Source organism: Lontra canadensis, unplaced genomic scaffold (assembly GCF_010015895.1).
Source record: "Lontra canadensis isolate GAN:19392208 unplaced genomic scaffold, GSC_riverotter_1.0 scaffold26, whole genome shotgun sequence".
NCBI classification, from domain to species: Eukaryota; Metazoa; Chordata; class Mammalia; order Carnivora; family Mustelidae; genus Lontra; species Lontra canadensis.
In genome coordinates, this window is record NW_022631020.1 from 1,088,956 (window position 1) to 1,111,853 (window position 22,898).

The 22,898-nt window shown below is 54.5% G+C and overlaps 2 protein-coding genes across 7 annotated transcripts in view; one reads left to right on the forward strand and one right to left on the reverse strand.

The window, feature by feature from the left end:
* The window catches only part of STK24 (serine/threonine kinase 24), a 114,697-nt gene extending 98,189 nt beyond the window's left edge, over window positions 1-16,508 (forward strand). For all 3 annotated transcript variants that reach the window (XM_032864121.1, XM_032864120.1, XM_032864122.1), the window contains 6 exons: window positions 3,015-3,200; window positions 5,896-6,041; window positions 7,845-7,974; window positions 9,087-9,155; window positions 11,781-11,917; window positions 15,441-16,508. In XM_032864121.1, coding sequence (XP_032720012.1) covers window positions 3,015-3,200; window positions 5,896-6,041; window positions 7,845-7,974; window positions 9,087-9,155; window positions 11,781-11,917; window positions 15,441-15,477 — 705 coding nt within the window. In that variant the 3' untranslated portion in view covers window positions 15,478-16,508. The remainder of the gene's footprint in view (window positions 1-3,014; window positions 3,201-5,895; window positions 6,042-7,844; window positions 7,975-9,086; window positions 9,156-11,780; window positions 11,918-15,440) is intronic.
* A 3,990-nt stretch (window positions 16,509-20,498) lies between these two features.
* FARP1 (FERM, ARH/RhoGEF and pleckstrin domain protein 1) overlaps window positions 20,499-22,898 on the reverse strand; it is a 271,268-nt gene continuing 268,868 nt past the window's right edge. For all 4 annotated transcript variants that reach the window (XM_032864124.1, XM_032864126.1, XM_032864127.1 and 1 more), the window contains exons 25-27: window positions 22,625-22,732; window positions 22,115-22,266; window positions 20,499-20,688 (exon numbers count right to left, since the gene is read on the reverse strand). In XM_032864124.1, the coding sequence (XP_032720015.1) occupies window positions 20,607-20,688; window positions 22,115-22,266; window positions 22,625-22,732 (342 nt within the window). In that variant the 3' untranslated portion in view covers window positions 20,499-20,606. The remainder of the gene's footprint in view (window positions 20,689-22,114; window positions 22,267-22,624; window positions 22,733-22,898) is intronic.

The following is a 22,898-nucleotide window of genomic DNA, read 5'->3' on the forward strand; positions in this document are numbered from 1 at the left end:
CCTTAGGAGCATGCTGTGGGAGCTGTCCATGCGGGAAGTCAGTTTGTTTGCAGGGGTCTGTGTGTAGTTTAGAACACCTGCCCTTATAACTTCTGTTGGGCCCATATTGAAAACCACTGTTTGTTTTCTCTTAACATCTAATTTCGTGGTTTTCCAGATGGCAGTAAAACAGGTCTCCTCTTCTACCTCAATCTTAATTGCCTTGGAAAGTAAGTGCCCTTCCCCCACATAACTTTTATTTTAAAACCTAGACACGTGTTCTCATCTGATGCCATATTTCCCAAATATTTCCTAAGTACAGTAATGGACAAACCCCGTTACATTTGTGATTCTCTGCCCCGTCACCGCTGAGTGTGCGGCGTAGCAGTAAACGTGTTAGCACAGCTTTATCCTTCTTCTAAGATTGAGTGGAAGCGATGGAATGTTTTTGGCAGCATACGCCATCTTCTAAATCTAAAATTATTTATTTAGGATAGAGTCCTAGAAGTGGAATTTATTGGTTTTAACAAGCTTGAGTGTTTTTACGGCTTTTGATACATAATGCCAAATTGCCATCAAGTTTTCCACATTCGTAGGCAGGATGTGAGATGTCTAGAGGGGGAGTCTCCAGGCAGGAAGACACTTAGGAGCCCTCCAGAGACGCCCCAGGGGGAGAGGATAGCTCTGAACCCAGCCACGGGCAGGAGGGACAGGGGGCCCCCAGTGCTGAGAGGCTGGGAGCCACACCGCTGGCCCTGGCTGGTGGAGGAGGATCCAGAGAAGAAGTCATGAGCTGGTGCGACACACAGGCTCTGGCTTAGCAGGCTGGAAGGCTGGCACGCGTTTTGCTGGGACAAGGCCATACTGGCTGACCCTCCTGGGGGACTAGGGGAGAAGCAGGAGGGTGATTCCTGAGCCTCTCTTCTGAAGACCATGGCGTGATGTGCAGGCGGGAAGGTGGCCTCCTGTGAGCTGCTGGCCCATGCTGGCTTGTGGGAGCAGGTGCAGGTCCTTGAAATCTTGGGACTCTCTGTCTCTTGTCCAGCCGGGAGCCTGTTCCGCAGCCCTCGGAGCTCTAGGGACATGAGCATAGGCTCATGGTGAGAGGCTGTCAGCAAAGGCCACCGTCGGTCTGGTGTTTGGATTATGGTTTGTAAGTGGCTGTGGGGTGCTTGGGGATCGAGAGGTTGTCCATCAGGGGTCTGGGGGGCTGAGGCCCTGTGGGTGCCAAGCAGCAGGCTTTGGATAGAGCAGCCGTTCTCAGGAAGTCCAGGAGGGCAGGAGCAGGCAGCCAGAGGAAAGCTGTTGTGGGAAGAGCCGTTGGCACACGAGGCTGCGCGTTCCCCTGTTTGTGTATCCCTGGCTCCCTGTCACTGCGCACCTGCTCCCATCCTCCTGCTGCCGTGGGCAGCGCCGCTCACCTGCCGAGCAGCCTACCTCCTCCTGGGCACAGGGACTCTGGGATCTGTCATGTTTGTACTGATTTTAAAAGTAATACATTCACATGTGAGCTAAAACAGAGTCCAAGCTGCCCAGGGAGGGAGCATGGGAATAGGAGTCCTGATGCTGGTTCTTGAGTCTGATCCTTTTTGTGCAAAGAATTCAGAACAAGACTCGCTGACAGGCCTGTTTTCACCAAGAAGAGAAGCAGCAGAGCGAGTGGTGGCGCTGACCCCGCCGGCTGTTGGCCAGGGAGATAGCAGCGAGGGTCTGTCCCGCTCCCTAGGGCTGTGAGAACACAGCAGGTTTTGAAGGTTGGGATGTCGGGGTCCTGCCGTGACCTGAACCATGTCTCAGCCTTTCATTTCTTTGCTGTAGAGTGAGCGTGAGGGATCGAGTAGGTTCTGACTTTCGATGGGTTTCCCGTGCCCAGTGGCCAGTGCAGAAAGGTTGTGCGAGGCGGGCTTCGTGTGGATCCCGATTCCAGTAAACCGACCGTGACAATACTTTCTTGAAGAATTGAGGAAATTTAACTATTACAGCATATTAACTTATTATTAATTTTTAAATTGTTCCTAATTTTCGGTCTTGATAGGTAGTACAGAACCTTTACTGACAAGCTGAGGTAGTCAGGGGAGAATGTCAGGATATCTTAGACTTACTTTTAAATACACTGTGGCAAATAGTAGACAAAGTCCATATGGCAGATTGTTAATAATCATTAACTTCATGTTAGTTCTGTGAATATTCTCCCCTATTAAGATTCCGGTAGTTTTCTCCACTTCTGTGTGTGTGTGTGAACGTTTCCGGAAGACACCCGTTCTGAGTTCGGGGCCCTCTGTGAGGCACCCTGCTCAACCTCCCCGGTATTATTTCCATTTGCCATTGAGGAAACTAGGCTCACAGGTTAGATTTTTTATTTTTAAGATTTTATTTACTTATTTATTTTAGAGCACGCGTGAGAGAGCATGGGTGAGGGGAAGGGCGGAGGAAGAGGGACTGGGAGGCCGTCTCCATGCCAGGCCTGCCGTGGGGCTCGATCTCACGACCCTGAGAGCACTACCTGGGCTGAAACCAGGAGTCCGACCCCAATTGACTGAGCTACCCAGGCGTCCTGGTGAGATATTGTCTCCTGTCGTAAGACTTTGGTTATGGAGCTGGCGTTTAAACCCAAGTCTCTGAGGCTCTTAGCCTCACAGCTGTGCGTGGTTGTAAGCAGGCTTGATGGGTGAGTCGCAAACACCCCTCTATTCCAGACGTGCCCGCTCTGCTTACTTCTGGCGAACTGTCACGTCACTCCAGGGATCTGAGTCACCGTGGAGTGCTTCATACTCCAGCAGTAAACGGAAGACGAATGATTGTAAAATCCACCTTCAGTGCAGAGCTAGAAGGTGGTCTGTGTATTCCGTTTTCTCCTGTGTGTCGCCTGTTTTGAAATTATACCAAAGGCTTATCTTTTTTGTTTTTGCTTAAAAATAATTATCTTTTTCAAAACCTTAGAAGTACGTTGAGATGTATTTCTTTTTTTTTCTAAGAAGCCTATTTACTCGAGCTTATTCCTTCTTGGTATCTCTAAAAATGCTTTGTTGTTGCAGGCAGACATCTGGTCCCTGGGCATAACAGCCATCGAGCTCGCGAAGGGGGAGCCCCCTCACTCGGAGCTGCACCCCATGAAGGTTTTATTCCTCATTCCAAAGAACAACCCCCCCACGCTGGAAGGGAACTACAGCAAACCCCTCAAGGAGTTTGTTGAAGCCTGTTTGAATAAGGAGCCAAGCTTTGTGAGTTGCTCGAGCTCGGGGTGGGCGCCTCTTTCTGTGTGGCCAGACTTGGTCTAGAGCCATCTTACTGGAATTTCCTTAATCACTCTTGCTGTAGTCACCGTTGTCTTTATGATCACTTTTTTTTTTTTTTCCTTCTTCTTTTCTAAATGGATGCGACTAATTTGAGTTGCAGATTTTTTTGTTTTAAGATTTTATTTATTTAGGGTAGAGAGAGCATTTGCACAATTGGGGGGGTGGTGGCTGGGGGCAAAGGGAGAGGGAGAAGCAGATTCCCTACTGAGGACCCTGACTTGGGGCTTCATCCCAGGACCCTGAGCTAGTGACCTGAGCCGAAGGCAGAGGCTTTAACCCACTGAGCCATCCAGATGCTCCGTAAATGTTTTTATTATTTATCTTTTAATAAACAGAAATCTACTTATTTTCTTTCAGATTTTCTAGCATTTTGTACCTCATTGAGCCTGAAGACTGTTCTCCTTAATATTATACGTGGAATCATAAATTTTTAATGTTTATAGTAAAAGGTCAGGCTATTTTTAGCCGTTTTTAGTAATCGCAAAGTCTGGCCAGAAAAATAATGGCTAAATGTGCCTTTAAGGTACATGTTTTTAATTTCTTCTTGGCATGTGTTAGGAAAGAAAAGATAAATTAAAAAGTACGCATGAACCACCCACCTTGCCCTCCTACCCCTTCCTTTTTTATTTTATTTTTTTTTGTGTGTGTGATCGACTGGCAGAGCCATGTGGCCAGACGAATTCTCTCCTGTATAGCTTTAGTTGAATTCTCTATTGAATTAGGATGCATCTCTGAAGGTTATCTTTGTATTTTGGTGTTACGTATAGGACCATATGTCCTTAGTTTGTTTCTGAGTCTTCTAGCAGCGTTGGCTGAAGGCCAAGCTAAACCCCCCCCCTTTTTTTTAAGATTTTTTTTTTTAAAGATTTTATTTATTTATTTGACAGAAGGATAAAGAGAGAGAGCACAAGTAAACAGAGCAGCAGGGAGAAGCAGACTCTCTGCTAAGCAGGGAGGCTGATGAGGGGCTCGATCCCAGGACCCTGGAATCATGACCTGAGCCGAAGGCAGACACTTAACCAACTGAGCCACCCAGGCGCCCCTTTAAAGATTTTATCTGTTTATTTGACAGAGAGATCAGAAGTAGGCGGAGAGGCAGGCAGGGGTTGGGGAAAGCAGGCCCTCTGCTAAGCAGAGAGCCAGACTCGGGGCTCGATCCCAGGACCCTGAGATCATGACCTGAGCTGAAGGCAGAGGCTTAACCCACTGAGCCACCCTGGTGTCCCTGAATCCCCTTCTTAACTCTTATCTAAGAATGGGTGACTAATTTTACAAGAACACCATGGTTTTCTAGTATGCTCGTTTTGGTAAAGGAATGAAATGGGGGATGCAGCATTTTCTTCAAACCCCCGGGGGAACGTAGCCTGAGCTCACCAGGTGGGCTTCATTAATGCCTCAGGCATCAGGCGGGGAGGGTCGCTGCTTCATCTGTCCACGGCGCTCTGGACGGTCTGGTATGATGTGAGTCCCTTGCCGCAGTGCAGAGGCTATGAAGCACCCAAGAAGATACACCCCCACACGTGTGCTCGTCTTTCCATTAAAAATGGATTTCTAGTGTCTGCATACTTGCCCAGAGCACACATGTCTGCCCCTACCTTGCCCCAAGCGCACTGAGGAAGAGGACAAGAAGCTGAGAATGTGAGTACTTCGGAGATGCTGGGAGTTTCCCAGGGAGTGAGACAGCACCTGAGGTGACCCAGGTTTCCTGTAGGCTTGAATTTGAGAAACATGGCTGGCTGTCGTGAATCAGGCTTTAAGTAAGAGGGAACTGAGTCTCACTGGCCGTGTCCCCCCCCCCCCCCGCCCCCCGCCCCCCCGTCTGCTCTCGTTTGGGCTGTGCTTGGAAAGTGTGCTCCCTGTCATCCGGTTTGCCATCCTTGAGGGGAAGGCAGTTGCCAACTTCAGAATGTGCTGTGTGGTTTTGGCCATTCGGAGCCCAGGACCTGGACGAGGTCCTCACCCCAACCCCAGGGCGAGAGACAGACGGGGGAGGCCAGCACTTGTACGTGGGGGAAGCTGATGAGTGAGGGCACTCGGTACTCTTTCAGCGTCAGAGAAAAGGGTATATCTTGGTTCCTTTCTAGTTTTGTTGAGATGTATCCCAGTTAACATCTATCTTACTATTTTGGGGAGGTGGAGCCAAATAGTAACACAGAAAGTTAACAAGGTAGCACAGAGCACATATTTTCTCTCTTGTCAGCATTTGTATGTAAGTATGTGTGTGCGTATGTAAACAAAATATTTTATAAAAACCGGGAGGTATATTCTAGCTGTCCTAAATGATCTCTGAAGTTCTCTGACATGTTTTCTGTGTCAGTGCGTCTTCCTCGGGAAAGGCTTTTTGCTTTTGCTGGGTGGTTCCCAGTGGCATGTCACAGACCACATCAGACACTAACCGCCATGTCCACACTGCACGTGGATTCCCACCCGTGGGTGCTGGACCACTGCTGTTGGAATCCTGGCTTTTGTCAGGGAAACAGACCTGGAAGCAGAACTCGATCGTTACATTTTAGTGTGGGTGCGTGACTCTTGGAGGCAGAAGTCTGTCCTTTGGGGTCGAGTCAGAACACAGGGAACTTCATCTCCTGCTTCCTGTTCCGTCTGGCGGCTTGTTTTCCAGAGACCCACCGCGAAGGAGTTACTGAAGCACAAGTTTATAATACGCAACGCAAAGAAAACCTCCTACCTGACCGAGCTCATCGACAGGTACAAGAGATGGAAGGCCGAGCAGAGCCACGAGGACTCGGGCTCCGAAGACTCAGACACGTGAGTCCCCTCAGCCGGGGTGTGCAGGGCGCGTGACCTGGGCCGGGGGGCTCCCATGGGAGCCCTGTGCATGGGTCATGTTTGCGTTTGTTCTTCTCCCTCATCTGGGGTGGGATTTTCTGTTGTTATTTGTGAATTTCTTTGTTAATTTGTTTTCAGATAACCCAGGTTGATGATGATCTTTGTGTCAGTGTGGGACAATTTGGGGGCCTTTTAGCCTCTTTCTGTTGCTAGTGGAGTTTCCAGGAAAAATCTTTGTGAAGGAACAGTGCATAAAGAACTAGGCCTGGTCTCCTTTTCCTTTTCTTTTTCCTGCCCATAAAATATTGGTCAGGTGTAACTGCTTTAAGTATATTCTTTTTTGAAGATACAAATGTACGTCTTTACGATTCTGTGTTGTGGCGTGTCCGTGGTCGATGCTAGGGCTGTGAAGCTGGATACCAGAAGTTCCTTGCTGAAAACCGGTGTCAGGTTACGCATCCTGGAATTCTGTTAGCCAAAGAGATGGTTGGGGTCTGGGAGTTGCTTTGGTGTGGGGGAAGGGGGGGGCGCTGGGCCGCCCGCTCTGGCAGGAACAAGGGCGTCACAAGTGGAAGTGGGCCCCTCTGTAGCACCTATTCTGTTCTCCCTCACGCCTCGGCTACAAGTCCCAAGTCGACCACCAGGCCAGGTCCATACGCCGGGCTGGTTGAATCAGAGTTTCTGGGGGCGAGACCAGGTGTTTCAGGGTCACAGGAGCCAAGAGCGAGAACCCCTGGCTCAGGGAGCGGAGAGATGAGGGTGGTAGCTGTGGGGACAAAAAGATGGCCAGGCAGTCCAAACGTGGCCACGGCCTTGAGTGAAGGAAGTGGAGACCATCTAGACCTCAGCGGTGTGGTGGGTGTCGTGGTGACCGGAGAAGCAGCCAGGCGGGGCAGGGAGGAGGCCGGGGCACGGGAAGCTGAGTTTGGGGTGGGACATGTTTGAGGTGCTGGCAGGATGGTGTAGAGGAGCGTTGAGGTTCGGGGTACAGGCGAGTCGTGCAGGCTGTGGTCCGGGATTTAGAGTTACGACACTGTGAATGGTCGCCGGAGCCATGAGAGTGAACAGTGTCACCCAGCGCGTGTCTGCAGAGCACGGTGGGCCGGCCGCTGGGAAACGCCAGTGTAGAGGACCGAATTGTGGGTGACCGTGTCCGGGGTGATCTGGGGGCGAGACTTCGGAGGGGAGCGGGGATGAGCAGGAACATGGACCCGGGGCTCAAGCAGGCGGAGGACAGAGCAGGAGCCCCCTCGCGCAGTGTCGTGCGGGCGGTCGACGGCCTTGGTCAGAGCAGCTGTAGGGACAGGGTTGGTTTTGGGGTGAGAGAAGGTAAGAAACAGAGGCAGTAAGTGTAGCTGATACACCCAAGAAACGAGACTGGGGGCTGGCTGTGGCTGGAGGGGTCGTTGCGTTGCGGGAGCCAAAGGGATGCGTGTCGGGGCGTTGATGGGAAGGAGCCGAAGGGGAGAAAAGATGACCTCTGAGAGCGGGGCTGTCAGCGGAGCGCAGAGCGCAGGGTGGTCCTGCCCGGGAGCGGCCTCTCTGGGGTCCAGGAGGTGGGATGGCGGCTGTGGGTGCGGCCAGTGCTGTGGGAAGTCAGGGAGCCCCGTGGTGACGGTCTCTTTCCTCAGAGGCGGGTGGCAGGACCTGGAGAGAATGATGGGTGGCGAGCAGGGATGGGAGGTAGGTGTGGAGTGTGGGGTGGCCAGGCAGGGCTGCGGGGGTCAGTCTCGGGTGCAGGGCTGTGCACTCGCTCACAGAGTTCCGGATCTCTCTCCAAAGGGAGACGGATACGGACAGCCAGGCCTCTGGAGGCAGCGACTCTGGGGACTGGATCTTCACTATCCGAGAGAAAGATCCAAAGAGTCTTGAAAATGGAGCTCTTCAGCCTTCGGACTTAGAAAGAAATAAGGTAACGCTGGCTTGTACCACAGTCCGTCCCCACTCACCTCTGCGGGCCTGCTCTGTGGGGGGCGGGGTGGGGCTCCCTGGGGCAGCTTGCTGGGGGGGGTCTCGCTGTCGGGGACCCATAAGGACCCAGAGAGTGAGATCCAAGAGCCCGGCATCTGGTCTGTACTTCGGGCTGCTTCCTGCTCTGCAGAGCCTGCTGTGTCCCTGTCCCCGTCCCCCAACTCCCTCCCTCGCCATCGGCCTTTCCTGAGGCTTGCACATAGTGGGGGCCGGGGGCAGGGCGTCTCACCTGTGAAGTGACATTCAGACCTTGCACGGAACTATGTTTTGTATATTGGGGTTACTCAGAAAAGATACCAGAATTTTGGGATTAAGTTTTTTAGGTTCTTAAAAACAAACGTAGTACTGTTGGTACTTACATGGGACTTTATTTTCATTGGTTTGACGCCTGTTTAAGTTTATGAAGAACTGTGTTTTTGGAGTCGCTTTAAAGCACCGTGGTGTAGTTTCTGTCAGGCAGCGTGGACCAGCGGCTGTTCACAGCTGTCCCCTGGTGATCCTACAAGTCTTGCTGCACTGGGCAGATGGGAGTCATTACAGAGATTGCAAAAGTAGAAAATGGGCCCCTGTCCTGTGATAGTCACTTGCACCAGCCAGCTTTGATCTCATTTCCATTTCCAGAGTGTCGGTAGTCAAGTCCTGCTGCATAAACCGCGCAGGGGTGCAATTCATTGTCACCTGCCTCTGCACGAGGGCCACTCCCGGGACCTCTCGGGCCTTTGCACCTGGAGTCCAGATGCTGGTTCGCCCAGCAGCATGAGTTTGGCACATCGCCGCAAAGAAATGTTGAAGTTTAGTGAAAAAGCGTGAGACAGTCCCGTTTAGCTATCACAGCAAATGCCTTGACGCTTGATCTCGGGGTTGTGAGTTCGAGCCCCACTCTGGGTGTGGAGACTACTGAAGAAAATAAAATCTTAAAAATAAAAGATAGCACAGCAAACAGAGAGCATTTCAGACTTTATGCTGGCTAGCATGGTGCTTGTCTGAAGTTTCTGCACTGTTGAATATGAATGTTAAATACTTACTTCTGATCACCTTTTTTTCTTCCCTAAGATGAAAGACATCCCAAAGAGGCCTTTCTCTCAGTGTTTATCTACAATTATTTCTCCTCTATTTGCAGAGGTAAGATACCCAGTTGACATTTGGGGGGTGGGGTGTGACAGGGACGCAGTGGGGAGCAGGGTCCTCTTTCTGTGACGTGTCGCCAGTCAAATTTGGGAGGTTAGAGCTGGTGGGCACCAGTAGGTGGGGAGTCGGCATCGTGGTCCCGTGAGGCCGCTGGGATTGGGCACTGGCTTCCCGGTGCCCCTCCTGCTCTCCTGGGCACCATCTGCTGCCCACCCCTCCTGGGAAAGGTCACTGTCGCCTCCTTGAGTGTGCTGGCCCCGCGCGGCTCCGGGTGTCACCAGGGTGAATTTGAGCTTCTGTCGCACTGCTCTCCACAAAACCTGCTCGGTGCAGCCTGACGGCTTTGCATCAAATTGACGGTGACGTGAAATTGTAGACCTTGATTTTAAAGGAGGTACTGGATTCCGCAGAGACCTGTGCCCCACTGTGCCCCCATAGTTCACTGTAATCCCATACAAGTCTCCTTACTTGTTGTTGGGCCCCCAGTTTGTTTCCCTGGTTTGTTTCCCCGGTGAGCAGCCCAGGTCCCGTCCTCCTCCGGGGACCGATGTCACCCACACGCTGGTCTGCCGTTCCTTCTCAGGGGAGCCCGCCCTGCCTCCTGGAGGTACGGCATTGTGCAGTGTTTTCAAGAATAAAGTTTATGAGAATGAAGATTATTCTTCATCTGGTTAGGAGGTGATTTGAAAAGAAGTTGGAGATACCCTTTCTGTCTTTTTTTTTTTTTTTTTGAGCCCCACAGGCTGCCTTTAAGGTAGTCTAGAGTGAGCCACACTGGTCCCTTCTGTTTGTGTGGTGACGCGGAGCTCTCCTGCTACTTGAGGACGGTGGTCTTGGGTGAGAGGTACCAGACACACACCTTCCCTCCCAGAGCTCGGTCCCCCTGCCAAGAGGGGTTCTGGCCCGCTTTGTCCAGCTCTCTGTCCTTCCCCTGCCCAGCGTCAGCCCTCCTGGGCTAGGCTGAGGGCCCTGCCTTCCCAGCCGGCAGCCGGGCCCATGCTGAGCCTGGGGTGTGGAGTTGAAACTGCTGGACATGTGGGTTTGTGATGGCAAACTAAGTGACCCAGGGCAGCTGGAGGCCCTCCGTGTCGCTCCCTGGCTCTCCCCTCGACTGACGTTTCTGGGTGCCTGCGCTCTTCACTCCTGTCCATAAGACACCGTCTCACTCTTTATTACGTTGTTTGGGAGAGTGGTCCTCTGGGTTTTCAAGATGTTCCTCTGCTTTCCTGTTACCCTGCCATGGGCGCTCCACTAGGATCAGTCTGGCCATTAGGGAAAATGATAAACATATTTCTTACTTGTTTGAAGCCATGTATTTTCTATTGGGCATATGAAGAAACAGTGCTGAAATCATTACTTAGAATTAGTGAATTAGTCCTCAGTGTAATACTGTTCAGATTTTTTTCAGCTAAGCTGAAGGTAAACTCATGGGTGTCTTGTCTAAGGTGTTTTTATCAGTATACATCATTTTATGTAATTCTGATAAAAATAACAAAGCATCATTATCCCCGTGTCTACAAGTGAGGCTGTCCTGATGTCGGAGTGTGCGTGACGGCTGATGGAGCCCATCCAGCAGCAGCTTTGGGCAGGGGGACTTGCGGTGGGGGCACAGGGCAGGGTGGGCCGGGGAGGGAGGCCGTTGCAGGAAATGGGAGAAGGCAGAGAGGTTGGGTGCTCATGACTTGTGAATACCGTTGTATTAGTTAAGTGATCAGGAGTCCTAGGTGGACACTGGCGGCCGCCTCCAGGTCTGCTGCGTCACAGTCTGTGGCGGGGAGGAGCACAGGGAGAGCACGCTGGGCCACGGCCCCTCCCACACCAGGCCCTCCGGGTCCTCCCTGTGTCCCTTCCGCGGGGAGGAGGGACCAGCACGGTCAGGATGGGCCGATGCTGGCAGTGATGTGTTCACAGGAGCTTGCAAAGCCAAAGCCACATGTGATCAGTTTGTTAAAGGAGCCATCGGGGAGGGGCTCCTGCCCCGGGAGGCTCGTCGCACGCCTGCTGCCTGTGACTGAACGGCCCTCCTTGTCCTGCGTTGCTCCGGGAGGGGGACTTAGAGCTGGTGGTGGTGCCCGAGGACACTGCTGTGATTTCTTGTGAAGGTGGGAGGCTCAAGAGGGACACCGGATTCCCAGAATTTAGGCTGGGTGGGGGTGCTTGGTTGTAGGAAATAGAATATTTTGACAGCACAGTGGACCAAAAAGGCTGTTTGCTGGGATAAAGGACCGACCTGTTACTGTTGGAGCAAAGCCGCAGCCCGCAGCACAGCTCCTGTGGGAACCAGAGCCGAGCGATGGGACGATGTGTTTCTGGTGTAGACGAAGGTCCAAGTGAAGAAGTGGGGCGGCTGTCCCGTTGGGTCTTGACAACGTGCCCAGAAAGTTGTCTCTGCTCTTTCCTGGTGAAGGTAGCGATTTAAGTCTAACGAATGCCGTTTCCGCGCGCACTGTCCCCCGGAAAGACTCTCGCCAGAGGGAGTGCAGGCTGCCCACAGCCCAGCCCGAGCTCCACCGGACTCGTGTGCCTGGGGCGCAGTGGGCCTCACATCGCGCCCCACCTTAGAGGAGGTGCCCCTTGATTCCTGTGTGGGTCATGCTCTTCTCGCTTGTGTGTCTGCAGCTGAAGGAGAAGAGCCAGGCGTGCGGAGGTAACATGGGGTCCATAGAGGAGCTGCGCGGGGCCATCTACCTGGCCGAGGAGGCCTGCCCCGGGATCTCGGACACCATGGTGGCCCAGCTCGTCCAGCGGCTGCAGAGGTAACTGCCCCAGGCCTCGTGGGTCGGACCATGCCACGTGTGCCCCCTGCCTTTCCTGGTCTGTCCGAGGGACTGCCTGGCAGTCCTCGGTCGCCTTGGCGCTTTGCTCCTGGTCTCTGGCCGTTTCCTTCCCGGCCACACGGTTGAAGCAGAATCAAGTCCGAGAAGACTTCAGTCTGAGCTCTGGATGCCGCTGTGAGGAATGGCGGGGTCTGGGGTGCCCAGGGGAGGACCACAGATGTGCACTCGGAGCTCTTTCGTGGGAACACCCAGTGACCTTGTGACCCCGTCCGCTCCTAGCGATGCTGCCTATCTGCTGGGGGGGAGGGGGTGCTCCCCACCGTGTGTCTGCTGCTCTCCGGGTGCTTTTCTCCTCTCACAGGGTTCGGGGACTTAGGACACGGGCACCTTCTCCTGAGCTTATGCCCATGCTCATGTCTGCCTTGCTCCCGGGAGCCTTGTCGGGACAGCCGCGCACTCCCTGCCCTGCCGGGGGCTCTGGGCTGAGGGGGCAGCGACAGAGGGGGGCGGCGATCCGGCTCCCCCCACCCAGTCTCAGGCTTGTTCTAGGAGTCCCCTGGTGGAGGTCGCTCCCATGGCCACCCCCATGTAAGGGCAGCCCTTTGGGGGTGCTGCGGAGTGGAGGTTAGCTGTGACTCGAGCTCTGCTCCACACCCCCAAACCGTCACTCCCCAGAAAGCCGGCTGGGGCATTGCTTTGAAATTCCCCTTCCGGGGGAGTTGTCCAGTCTCTTCCAGAGGGCAGCCGAGCCTTGATGAGAGTGGAGCGTTTCAGGTCTTTCCAGAGACACTGACTTGACAACTGTAAAGAAGTTAGGGGCGTGTTGCGTTGCTTTTGCTCCTTGGCAGTGAAGATCCAGGGGGGCTGCCCTCTGGCCCGTGAAGCGTCCTGATAAAGTGGGGTGTGGGGGCACAACCTGGTTGTGGCACCGCGCGCGGCTCACGCTCCTCTGCTCTGGCTGCGGCGTAGACGCCATCCCCGCGCGCCGACCCGCCCTTCTGTGGCGGCAGCACGGTAGGGCCTGTTCACCGGCCGCCTTGATTTCTGAGGCGAGCGAAGGAGTCCGCTGTCGTCCTCGGGTTCATCCACTCCCGCTGTCGGTGCTCACGGCTCCCAGGCATAGAGGAAAACAGAAGTCAGGTCGGCGGGACACACACAGTCGGGACAAGCTTGTCTGTACCCCTCGGGGTGTGTGTGCGGGGACGTCCCTAATGTTAGAGTGTCCGTGACTCACTCATCTGGGCTGGCATCCTTATTACCACACAGGCTTTCCCACGACCGAGGAATGACTTAATGGTCCGTTTTTCTCCTTTCCCGAAGTGGCTCGGGGGCTGGTGCATGTGTTTGCAGGTAGGGGAGCCTGCGAGTGTCCCAGCGCTCAACGAGGAACCCGCCGCGCTGGGAGGGTCTTTTCAGGTTTGGTTTTCTGCTTGTGTAGGGCCACTCTCGGGACTGATGGTTTCCACCCTGTCCCGAGTTGCCTGAACTGGTCAGAGGGACACATGTACCTGACTCGATTTCCCCTCGGCTCCTGCCCTTGGGCGGCCGACACAGCTGGTCCGGCCCCGCACTGCCCGGAAGCCGGTGTGAGCCACACCGCACGGTCCAGGGCTTTCTGGTCACCTCCTGAGAAATAGTAAAGAAGGTGCCAGTGAAGTTAGGGTCGTGATACGCTCTCGAACCCACCGCATCCCAGGTCTTTCTCCGACGTGTCATCAGTGGGGGGTCGTTCCCGTGCGGTTTGGCATCTTTGCAGCCCGGCGTGTGTTTCACACTCAGCGGCACATCTCGGCGTGAACCCGCCATGGTTCGTTGTGACCTCGGCAGCCGCCGGCTCAGTCCCACCCACCACGGCCCGCGTTCACCCGGGAGCGCGTACTTCACGGTGATACATTAGGAAACGCCGAGTCCACAGTCCTTCTCGTCCCCGCGCCATCTGTCCCTCCCGCTCTGCTCTGTGCCGTGCGGACTCTGCGGCCAGCGGGTGACACGCTCCGGGGGGTCGGGGGTCCTCCGCCGGTCCCTGCAGCCCGCAGCTGGAGCTCTTCTGTGTGTGCCCCACCCAGATGGCCCAGACCATGGTGGCCACTGCCGCTGCTTCGTGTCCATTTTGCTCTGAAGGGCATCACTCTGGTGGATCAGTCACCTCGGGGGAAAAAGAACCGACTTTGCCTAAAGCGTTTCAAAGACGTGTCGTCATTTGAATTATCGTGTGGACCCTTCTGTGTGGCATCAAGTCCTCCCGTGGCGTAGGCAGTTCTCCTTCTGGAAGGAGGCTCTGAGATCTGTGGTACGGCCTGCTTTCCCACAGGGTCGTACGTGATCCTTTGTTCCCCGGGAGAGGGCCCAGTATTGTAGACGCCGCAAGAGCGGCTCTCGGCCGGAATGGTTGAGAGCACTTCCGTTAAGTGTGTCCTCTGCCCTTGCCTGTGAATTAGGGTCAGTGTTGGGGTGAGGTTGGGCCTCGGGGACCCCCCCCACCCTTTTCTGTATTCCAGAGCAAGACAGTACCATGCAATTGTCAGAAAGCCGAAGAAGGTGCCCATGACCCCACTCAGCCTGGTCACGCCTCCCGGCGGTGCCGGGTCCCAGGGTCTGTTGTGTGTAAACCATAGACGCCCCCCCACCAAGGTCACGACCTGAGCCAAAATCAGGAGTTGGATGCTCAACCGACTGCGCCTGCCAGGCCCCCTATAATTACAATTTTTTTTTTTTAATATTTATTTATTTGACAGAGACCACAAGTAGGCAGAGAGGCAGGCAGGCAGAGAGAGAGGAAGAAGCCAGAGCTTCTCTGCCGAGCAGAGAGCCCAATGCGGGGCTCGATCCCAGGACCCTGGGATCACGACCTGAGCTGAAGGCAGAGGCTTTTACCCACTGAGCCACCCAGGCGCCCTATAATTACAATTTTTAACCTGTTTTTTCAGTTTGCTTAATTTACTTAACCCTTTCTTTGCTCTTGGACATCGGAGTTGTTGCCTAATCTTTCCAATGACAAAAAGCCCTAAGAGACCTCCTTGTGCAAATACATTGCTCCTTCTCTGGACCCCAGGGACAGCTCCAGGAAGCGGGATTACGTGCGCGAGCAGTAGTATTCTTGTGGCCCGGCGGGGCCTCTTGTGCCAGCCAGCCGTGTGCGCGCCCCTGGGGTCGCACGTGTCAGCGGGAGCTGCCGACTGGGGCAGTGTTAGCAGTGGACTGTAAGCAGAACTGTCCCATCTTTTTTTCCTCCCAGGAGACCAGGCACGCTCTGGCTTGCTACATTCTTCCAGTTTTTTCACTGACTGAATCTAACTGATGAAAAGTGGGGTCAAAATCATGACTTTCTTAGTTCTTATGAATTTTTTATATAATAATGAACCCATTGATGTTTGCGCCACTAAATTTTTTTTATGACTTGAGATTGCCTAGTAAACTAGGATTTCGGTGCTGGTTTGACTTTTTGCATGGGGGTTACAGATGACACGCATTCACTTAAGTTTTTTTGTTTTTCTTTCCCTAGATACTCTCTAAGTGGTGGAGGAACTTCAACCCACTGAAATTCCTTTGGCATTTGGGGTTTTTTCTTTTCTTCTTCTTCATCCTCCTCCTCCGAAAACGTCCACGAGAGCCTTTGCTGACCCCGCTGCAGCGGTGTGCCATCCAGGGGCCCCCCCACCCCCTGACCCCAGCCGCGGGTGCCCACCATCCCGGGGCACACGGCGCCCCCCTCGCCGGCCTCCGCCCGATGGACTCGTCCTGTGGGGTGGGGAGGGTCAGCTCCTGCAAGCGATCATTTTATTTTCTCGTTCGTGTTTTTTAATTTTAGCCATTGTGCACATATCAAGGAAAGTGTCTTTAAAAACAAAAACAAACCCTGAAATGTATATTTGGGATCCTGACAAGGCAATTGAGGACATGAAATCTCAGGTACCCTGCTTTAAGTGGGTGACTCCCCCCCTGCGGGAGACGGAGTATCGCTCTGGTGGGTCAGTGTACAGATTTGTATATAGTGTCATTTTTACGGAAACCCTTTTGGCGTGCATAAGGAATCACTGTGTACAAATTGGCCAAGTGCTTCTGTAGATAATGTCAGTGGAGTAAATATTTGACAGGCCATAACTCGAGTCTATTGCCTTGCCTTTATTACATGTAAATTTTGAATTCTGTGATCAGTGATTTGGGTTTTATTTTGTATTTGCAGGGTTTGCCATTAATACGACTTCATGCCCCCCTCACGGAACACTCCTCTTTGTACCTCCGCAAATGCAAATCCCCCTCTTGTTTGCCCAACGGCCCTTTTGGTACACATACAGGTTGATTTCCTTCCATTTGATGGTACTATTTCTTAGTGTTTTAAATTGGAACATATCTTGCCTCATGAAGCTTTAAATTATTATTTTAAGTTTCTCCCCGATGAAGTGCTCTCGTCTTCACATTTGTTTGAAATCGTCCCACTGCCGGCCCCGCGCCAGCTCTCCTGTCCTTCCCAGTAGGATTTTCTGTCGCGCCTCGTAGTGGAATCCGCCTATCATCTTGCCCACCTAAAAATGTCTGAATGCGCACACGAATAAATTTTATAACACACTTATTTTGCACATTTTTCCTTGAAACGTGACTCTTCAGAGGGCAGTGTACCTGGTGTGTGTGTGTGTGTGTGTGTGTGTGTGTGAGAGAGAGACAGAGAGCGAGCAAGCGCACGGGGACGTTTGGCACTTCCAGAAAGAAGCGCCCACATTCAAAACGCTGAGTGTCCTGCCCAGCTCCCTGTGTGACTTTCAAAAAATTGGCCATTGAGAAAATGGGGCTGGATACTGCTGATTTGTGAAATTGCGCTCTCTTCCTGGGGACCTTGATTAAGGACGGCTTTGCTTTCTTAGAGGAGCCGGGGCTGCTCTCTGACAGCCGTGGGCCTGTCGTTCTCCTGGCCTGTGGCCTGGCCTTGCTGGCCTGGTGGGAGGCAGGAGGAGTCCTTTCTCTGGGGTGAGACACGGAGTTCCAGCAGCGATTCCTGACTAAGTACGTGTGGCTTCATGTGGTTTTCGTGGACACAAATCATCGTCCTCTTGTGGGCGCAGCAGTCCTTGCAGGGGCAGACAAAGGAGTTTTGGAAGCGAGGAAGTTACTGGGTCACCTTTGGGATGGAGGGTTTGCTGTCTGGCGCCCCAGTGGCCTGGGCCACAGAGAGGGGAGCCAGCCTAGAGCCGGAGAGGGGAGCGTGCGTGTGTGCGGTCTGCGTTTGGTCACGGAGTGTAGCGTTTAAAAGCCTACAATGAAATCTTTTTTTTTTCTTTTTTTTAACCAGAAGCTGAATGAATGATTGATTTCTGTAAGGGATACGTTTTGATTCGGGGAAATAGAACTGCATCGCGGATCGTTATCTTGCGCGTTCGGCGGCGGCAGGGACGTTAACTTGCACGAGAAGACGTGAGGCTGTTCCGTGCTCTAGGAGTGGTTCGTGCCAGGCAGCGCCCGGTCTCCCCGTGCGAGGCGTGTCCGCTGCGGGACGGTCCCGTGAAGCAGTGACGCCGCTCTCTCCGGACGGTGGCACGCGCTGCTTTTCAGCCGGCCCGTGTAGACTGGCTTACGGTCCTGCACCTTTGCATGTGGACGGTGACCTTGAGACGACACGCTGGAGCCGGTCTCCACTGCGAGGAGCGGTCACGCTGGCAGAGAGACCGGGTTCCAGGTGAGCGGATTGGCCCACGGTTGGCACAAGGCCCGCAGCCCCCCGACGGTTGACAGCGCTGACCCCCAGGGAGAGAGAGAGTCGTTGTTCTCGAGCCTACCTCAGCACCTTCCACTGACGGGGCCTGCTGGGGAGGAAGTGCTGTGAGGAGCTTTGACAAGGGGATCTCGTCCCTAGTCTCTCCGGTCTGTGGCCACGCAGGCCGCGGTTGGCTTCTCGGGGCCTGCGGGCCCTGTGCCCTTCCACGGGCTGCTCCGCGAGCCGGGGAGGCTGGTGGCGGCATGGGGGCCTCCAGCAGAACCCGGGGCAGAAACCCCACGGCCGCGCAGCCAGACCCACGAGGCTGGCACCTGGAGGCTCCCTGATGCCCAGACGCCCCCCACCCCGGCCCCCAGCTTCGCTGCTCAGATTGTCCCCGGCCTGGGAGAGGCTTCCGGTGAGCACAGCTACTGCCTGGCAGGACCGGAGGCAGTGGGCTGTCTGGTTGGGTTTTCATGCCTTCTAGCCATTCTGTCGTGTGTCCTGGCTGGCTGCACAAGCGAGTGGCCACCATGGGGGTTCAGGGGCCTCGGAACCTCAGAGCTGGCCTCGTGACTGTCGTGATGTAACCACAGGCCACACGCCTTCTGAACCCAGCAGTTTGCCGGTCGAGTTAGTCTTGTGTCCAGTGCAGTTCTTCGTGTAGCGTTTTGTACCGTTCTTTTGGCAAAACATGGTCCATTTATGAGTGTTTTTCTGTTTCCTTAAAAAAACTGCGGCTTCCGTATTTGTGCTATCAAATACGGCGGTAAATGGGGAGAGTGCGGCGTGGCGTGTTCGTGAGCACAGGGACTCTGTGCAGGGGACTGTGCATGTTAAAATCCGAACCCCCGGTGGCATGGTGTCGGGAGGTGATGAGGTCAGGAGACCGAGGGCCCATGATGGGATTAGTGACTTTCTAAGACGGGCCCCCCGAGACCCTCCTCCCTTTGGCCCTGTGAGGACACAAAGAGAGGACAGCAGACCGTGACCTGGGAAGGCTGTCACCAGACACCAGATCTGCTGGCGCCTTGGTTTTGCACCTTCCTGCCTCCAGAGCTGCGAGATGCGTTTCTGGTGTTTCTGTTTGAGTTGCCCGAGAGACCTGAGACACTGGGTGTCTCTGAAATACCCCGGGTTCCTGGAAGCTTGGGGGTGGTCTCCGGTGCCCACAGAGGTATGAGTAGGGCAACACCAGCATCGAACCGGTTCGGACTCTCTGAGACACTGTACTAGACCCCTTCGTCCCCTAGCCTGTAGAAGTCAGTCACTGGTGCCCTCGGGTGTGGGGGGGCATCTTCCTGAGACTGCCTTTGTCCCGTCAGCTGCACCTCCGTTCCCCTTCCTGGGGAGTTGGTCCTGCTGCTGGGGTGTGAGAGAAGCCATCTGGGAAGGAGTAGCTGGTCTCCAGGAGCCCCCCCTTCACGAAGGACGTGGAAGGTAGCCCCCCTCCCTGGCTTTGTGTTCATCTCTTGGGTTTTAGTCAGTTTCTAACCATGGACAGGCCCCCACCAAGGTTCCGCCTCCCCGGTTTCACGCCGTCAGCCTCCCACGAGGTCCCCGCCCTCCATTACGCTAGGACCAGCCACCTCCACTCCTGGGCCACTCCGTCCCTGCAACCTGCCCGCATCGGATGAAAATAAAGACCAGACAAGGTAGGTGATGTTTTGCCTTAAAACGTCAGTGTGCTGGATTGTGGCGTGAGGTATTTTTATTCCCTTTTGTTAGTACTTTCAAACCATCTGGTACACAGCGTAAGGCAAGTGATGAACGCGTCTCGAGCTCCTCGTCCACGGGGGCCGCCGCTCCCTCCACGCCCAACAGCCCCGCTGCGCCAGCCAGTGGGGCTGGGGTGCGGGCACCGGCTGGATGGGTCGCCCCCTCTGGACTGGGTCAGAAAGGGTTTAAGAAAACTAGGGAATAGCAGCCACCCACTCTCCGCAGAGAACAGGCAAGCAGATTTCGACTAGCGGGCCCCGCAGGTCCCGGAACCCGGTTCCCTGTGTAGTACGACTGTTGCGGATACGCAAGGTCATACTGTGGATACCCCATGCCTGTGGGGGGGGGGGAGGGGGAGTATAAACGGAGGAAAGAATGTTCTTGAAGACAGGCACAATATATACTACTACCAACTGTGCGGTCCTCAGCCACAGGTGCAGGCTATGGCGGTGAGCACCAGGGGCTGTGCCCCTCATGTTCATGGGGCTTCCAAGCTCATGGAGACCCTCTGGAACCGTCACATATCACAAATGGCCCTGATCACGGACATACAGGTTCTCATGCTCGGGAGACAGACAGCAAACACCATAGCAGAGGACCTCCCGTCGCACACACCACTCCTAGGACAGCGAGCACGCAGACCTCGTGCCGGATTTGGGCCACGCCGCTACGTTTTGTAAAGAGGAATCATGGAAACAATTTGGTCCCCTTGTGCCAAGAATAGCATTTCGCTGGAGCATAAAACCCCAAAGGGGAAAGTACGTAGCGTGCGGCGAACTGCTTCTATTAATCAAAGAAGTAAATCCTAACTTATTATTATAAAAGTAGAAAGATTGAAAAAACGAAATCTGAAAATGATCTCATTTGCTCAAGACTGTGCCGTGTGTATCACAAACACTGGAAAATTTTTTTTTTAAGAAAAAGAGCACTTGCCCTGTCTTTTGGTTGAACGGATGGGGTCGTACTGCTGCGGACGAACGGTCATTTGGCACTGTTAGGGACACGGGGTTAACACTGGCGTGAGCTGGGAACAGACCACCCGGAGGAAGACCGGACGGCAGGAGCCCTGTTCTGTTCAGATGACCGCGAACAGCTCGGAAAGACAAGGTTAAAAACGGTTTTGTGGAGACAGAGGAGGGCTGCTGTAAAACCAGGTTTCGGTTTCCCAGACAGGTGTTAATTTTACTAGGCTTCGTTAATACAGAGGACAGGCAGTGTCTCCCGGGGAAGCCGCCCCCGCCGAGCCCAGCAACAGACGTGCCATCAGTACCCATGAGACTCTCTGTGGCTCAGGACGTGGGCATGCGAGGTGGAGCTGGTCGCGCTGCGGATCACCTCCATCCACCTGAGACCAGAGAATGAAAGCAGGGTCAAGGGCTATTTTCTCTGAACCTGCGCAGGGTGTTTTTTCTCCTTGTAACATAGCTTCCCGACACTCCACGTAACCTCATGACTTATAAAAACACAGCACGGCAGGCCGGTGCCCGGTTTGTCAACGTGCTATTTTAGCAAAAGGGTTCTTGAACGATCTCTTGGTACCCAAGTACACGAAAGCCAGGCTAAGGGTTCCGTGAGGTGTACCAGAGGAACAGTTTGAGAACCATGGCTGGGGCACTCCCTTTGTAGAGCAGCCGGATGGAGGGGTCTGGCCCGCTCTGTGCGCTCCTGCTGCCTCCCCATCTCTGCTGGACAGGGTCTGGAGGCGTTCTGGGGTGTCACAATGAGGGGGCGCCAAATGGCCTCTAGAGGTCAGGACCAGGGTGCTGCTCCCCATCCTCTAACACATGGGGCGGGGCTTCCCACCCTTCCAAGGGATCCAAATGGTCTCCGGTGTCCTCAGTGCCGAGGGTAAGAAATGGGTAGTAAGGCTGTGTAGAAATTCTCTCATCACTGGTCTTTTTAGGATCTTGTCACTACAAGGCTCAATGGCCCTTGCTACCACGGTGACAAGATCCCCACCCCGTCCAGGGTTCCCAGTCTGGGCTCAGATTTGGGAAGTCTGTCCCCTGAGCCCACTCTCCAAGCAGTGTACTAGGGAGTGCTGGAGGGGAGGGCTGAGCCTTGGTTTCCCCCCCACGGTGTGTTGCCCTGTAACTACCCTTCCCAACGACTGGGTCCAGGTCCTGTCCTGCACGCTCATGGGATCAGGGGGTAGCGAAGGAACACACACTCTGGTCCTCTCAGCACGGCCAGGAGGGCTGGGGACCCCCCCCTCCCCCAAGCTAGTTAATACAGGATCCAGTTCCCCGGGGTCCAGAATTTCTACTTGAAATTTCAGGAACGGTCTGAAATCGGTCAAATGTGATAGTTTGGGTCTTTCCATCTTACTTTGAAAATGACAGCTCCTGGGCCTCATTCTAGCCCACAGGAAGTCTTACTAAAAAGGTGACCCTCAGAAGCATGAGGATTTGCTCCCTTCCTCGGGTGCCCTCCAGCCCCGGCAAAATCTGACAGATTCCGACTAAATACTCTAGACGCTAAAACACATGTTAGAGATTTAAAAAAGGGCGCCCTGGGGAGCATTAATTCGACACTGTACAGGTTAGGGGCTGACACTGAACCAGGGAAGTCGGAGTGTCACTTGCTTCTTCGAGAACAGAGGTGGATACGGGTGGCAGGCCAGGGGACCATCCTTCTCACCCCGCTCCCCCCAAAGGTCAAGGACATTTTGGAAGTGAGCAAATGCCCAGGCCCACAGTGGGCAGGGAGTAGCTGCCCCCAGAAGAGCCTCGTCCACTGGGCTCGCTTGGGAGAAGGGAGGGGATCGTTACCTTTCGAATGTGTATTCGCTTTCAGCCCTGAAGTAGTACACGTGGGACTTGAAATGCAGCTTGAACACATAGTCTTTGTGGATGTCCTCGGACTCTGAGGGGATGGTGAGTGAGTAGCCGAGCAGAGGCAGGCTGGCGAGGGGGTGATTGTCCTGGGCGGAGGCAACAGCGGGGGGCTTTGGAGAGGCGGCCCTGGGGCCTAGCTGCAGCCTCTTGCCCCACAGGCCAGCCAGGGGGGCCCAGACTGGCCCTCAGCCTCCAGTGAAGTCCTCCCCTCGCCCGCGTTCAGCCACCAGCCCGGTGGCCCTTCCCCAGGCCACGGCGCGCCTCCCGCACGCGGACAGCATCCGCCTTCACTCGGAAACCAGGGTCTCGGGGATGTGGCCCTCACGGGCCTGGGTGGCTGGCGTGCTGGGGTTCTTCATCCTTCCAGAGTGAGGCTGTCTCGGCCCCGCCCCCCCGGCCCCGCCCCCTTACGGCCACCGGCGCCGCGCGGTGGTACTTGCGTACCTGGTGAGACTTGTAGAAGAACAGGCAGAAGTTCGTGAACACCACCCACAGCTTCTGCCACCCGTTGCTGTTCTTGAACTTCCTCAGCAGATTCCCAGACAGCTGATTCTGAAGGACAAGCACGACTGTCAGCAGCACGGGGTGGGGGGGGGGGGACACGCACACACGACACAGTCCCCGGGGCCTCCTGGTGGGGTTTCCGGGCGAGGCTTCCTGCATCTGCCCTAATTAGGGAGAGGGCCGGTGCTCCCTGTGGGTGCAGAGTCTGAGCCTG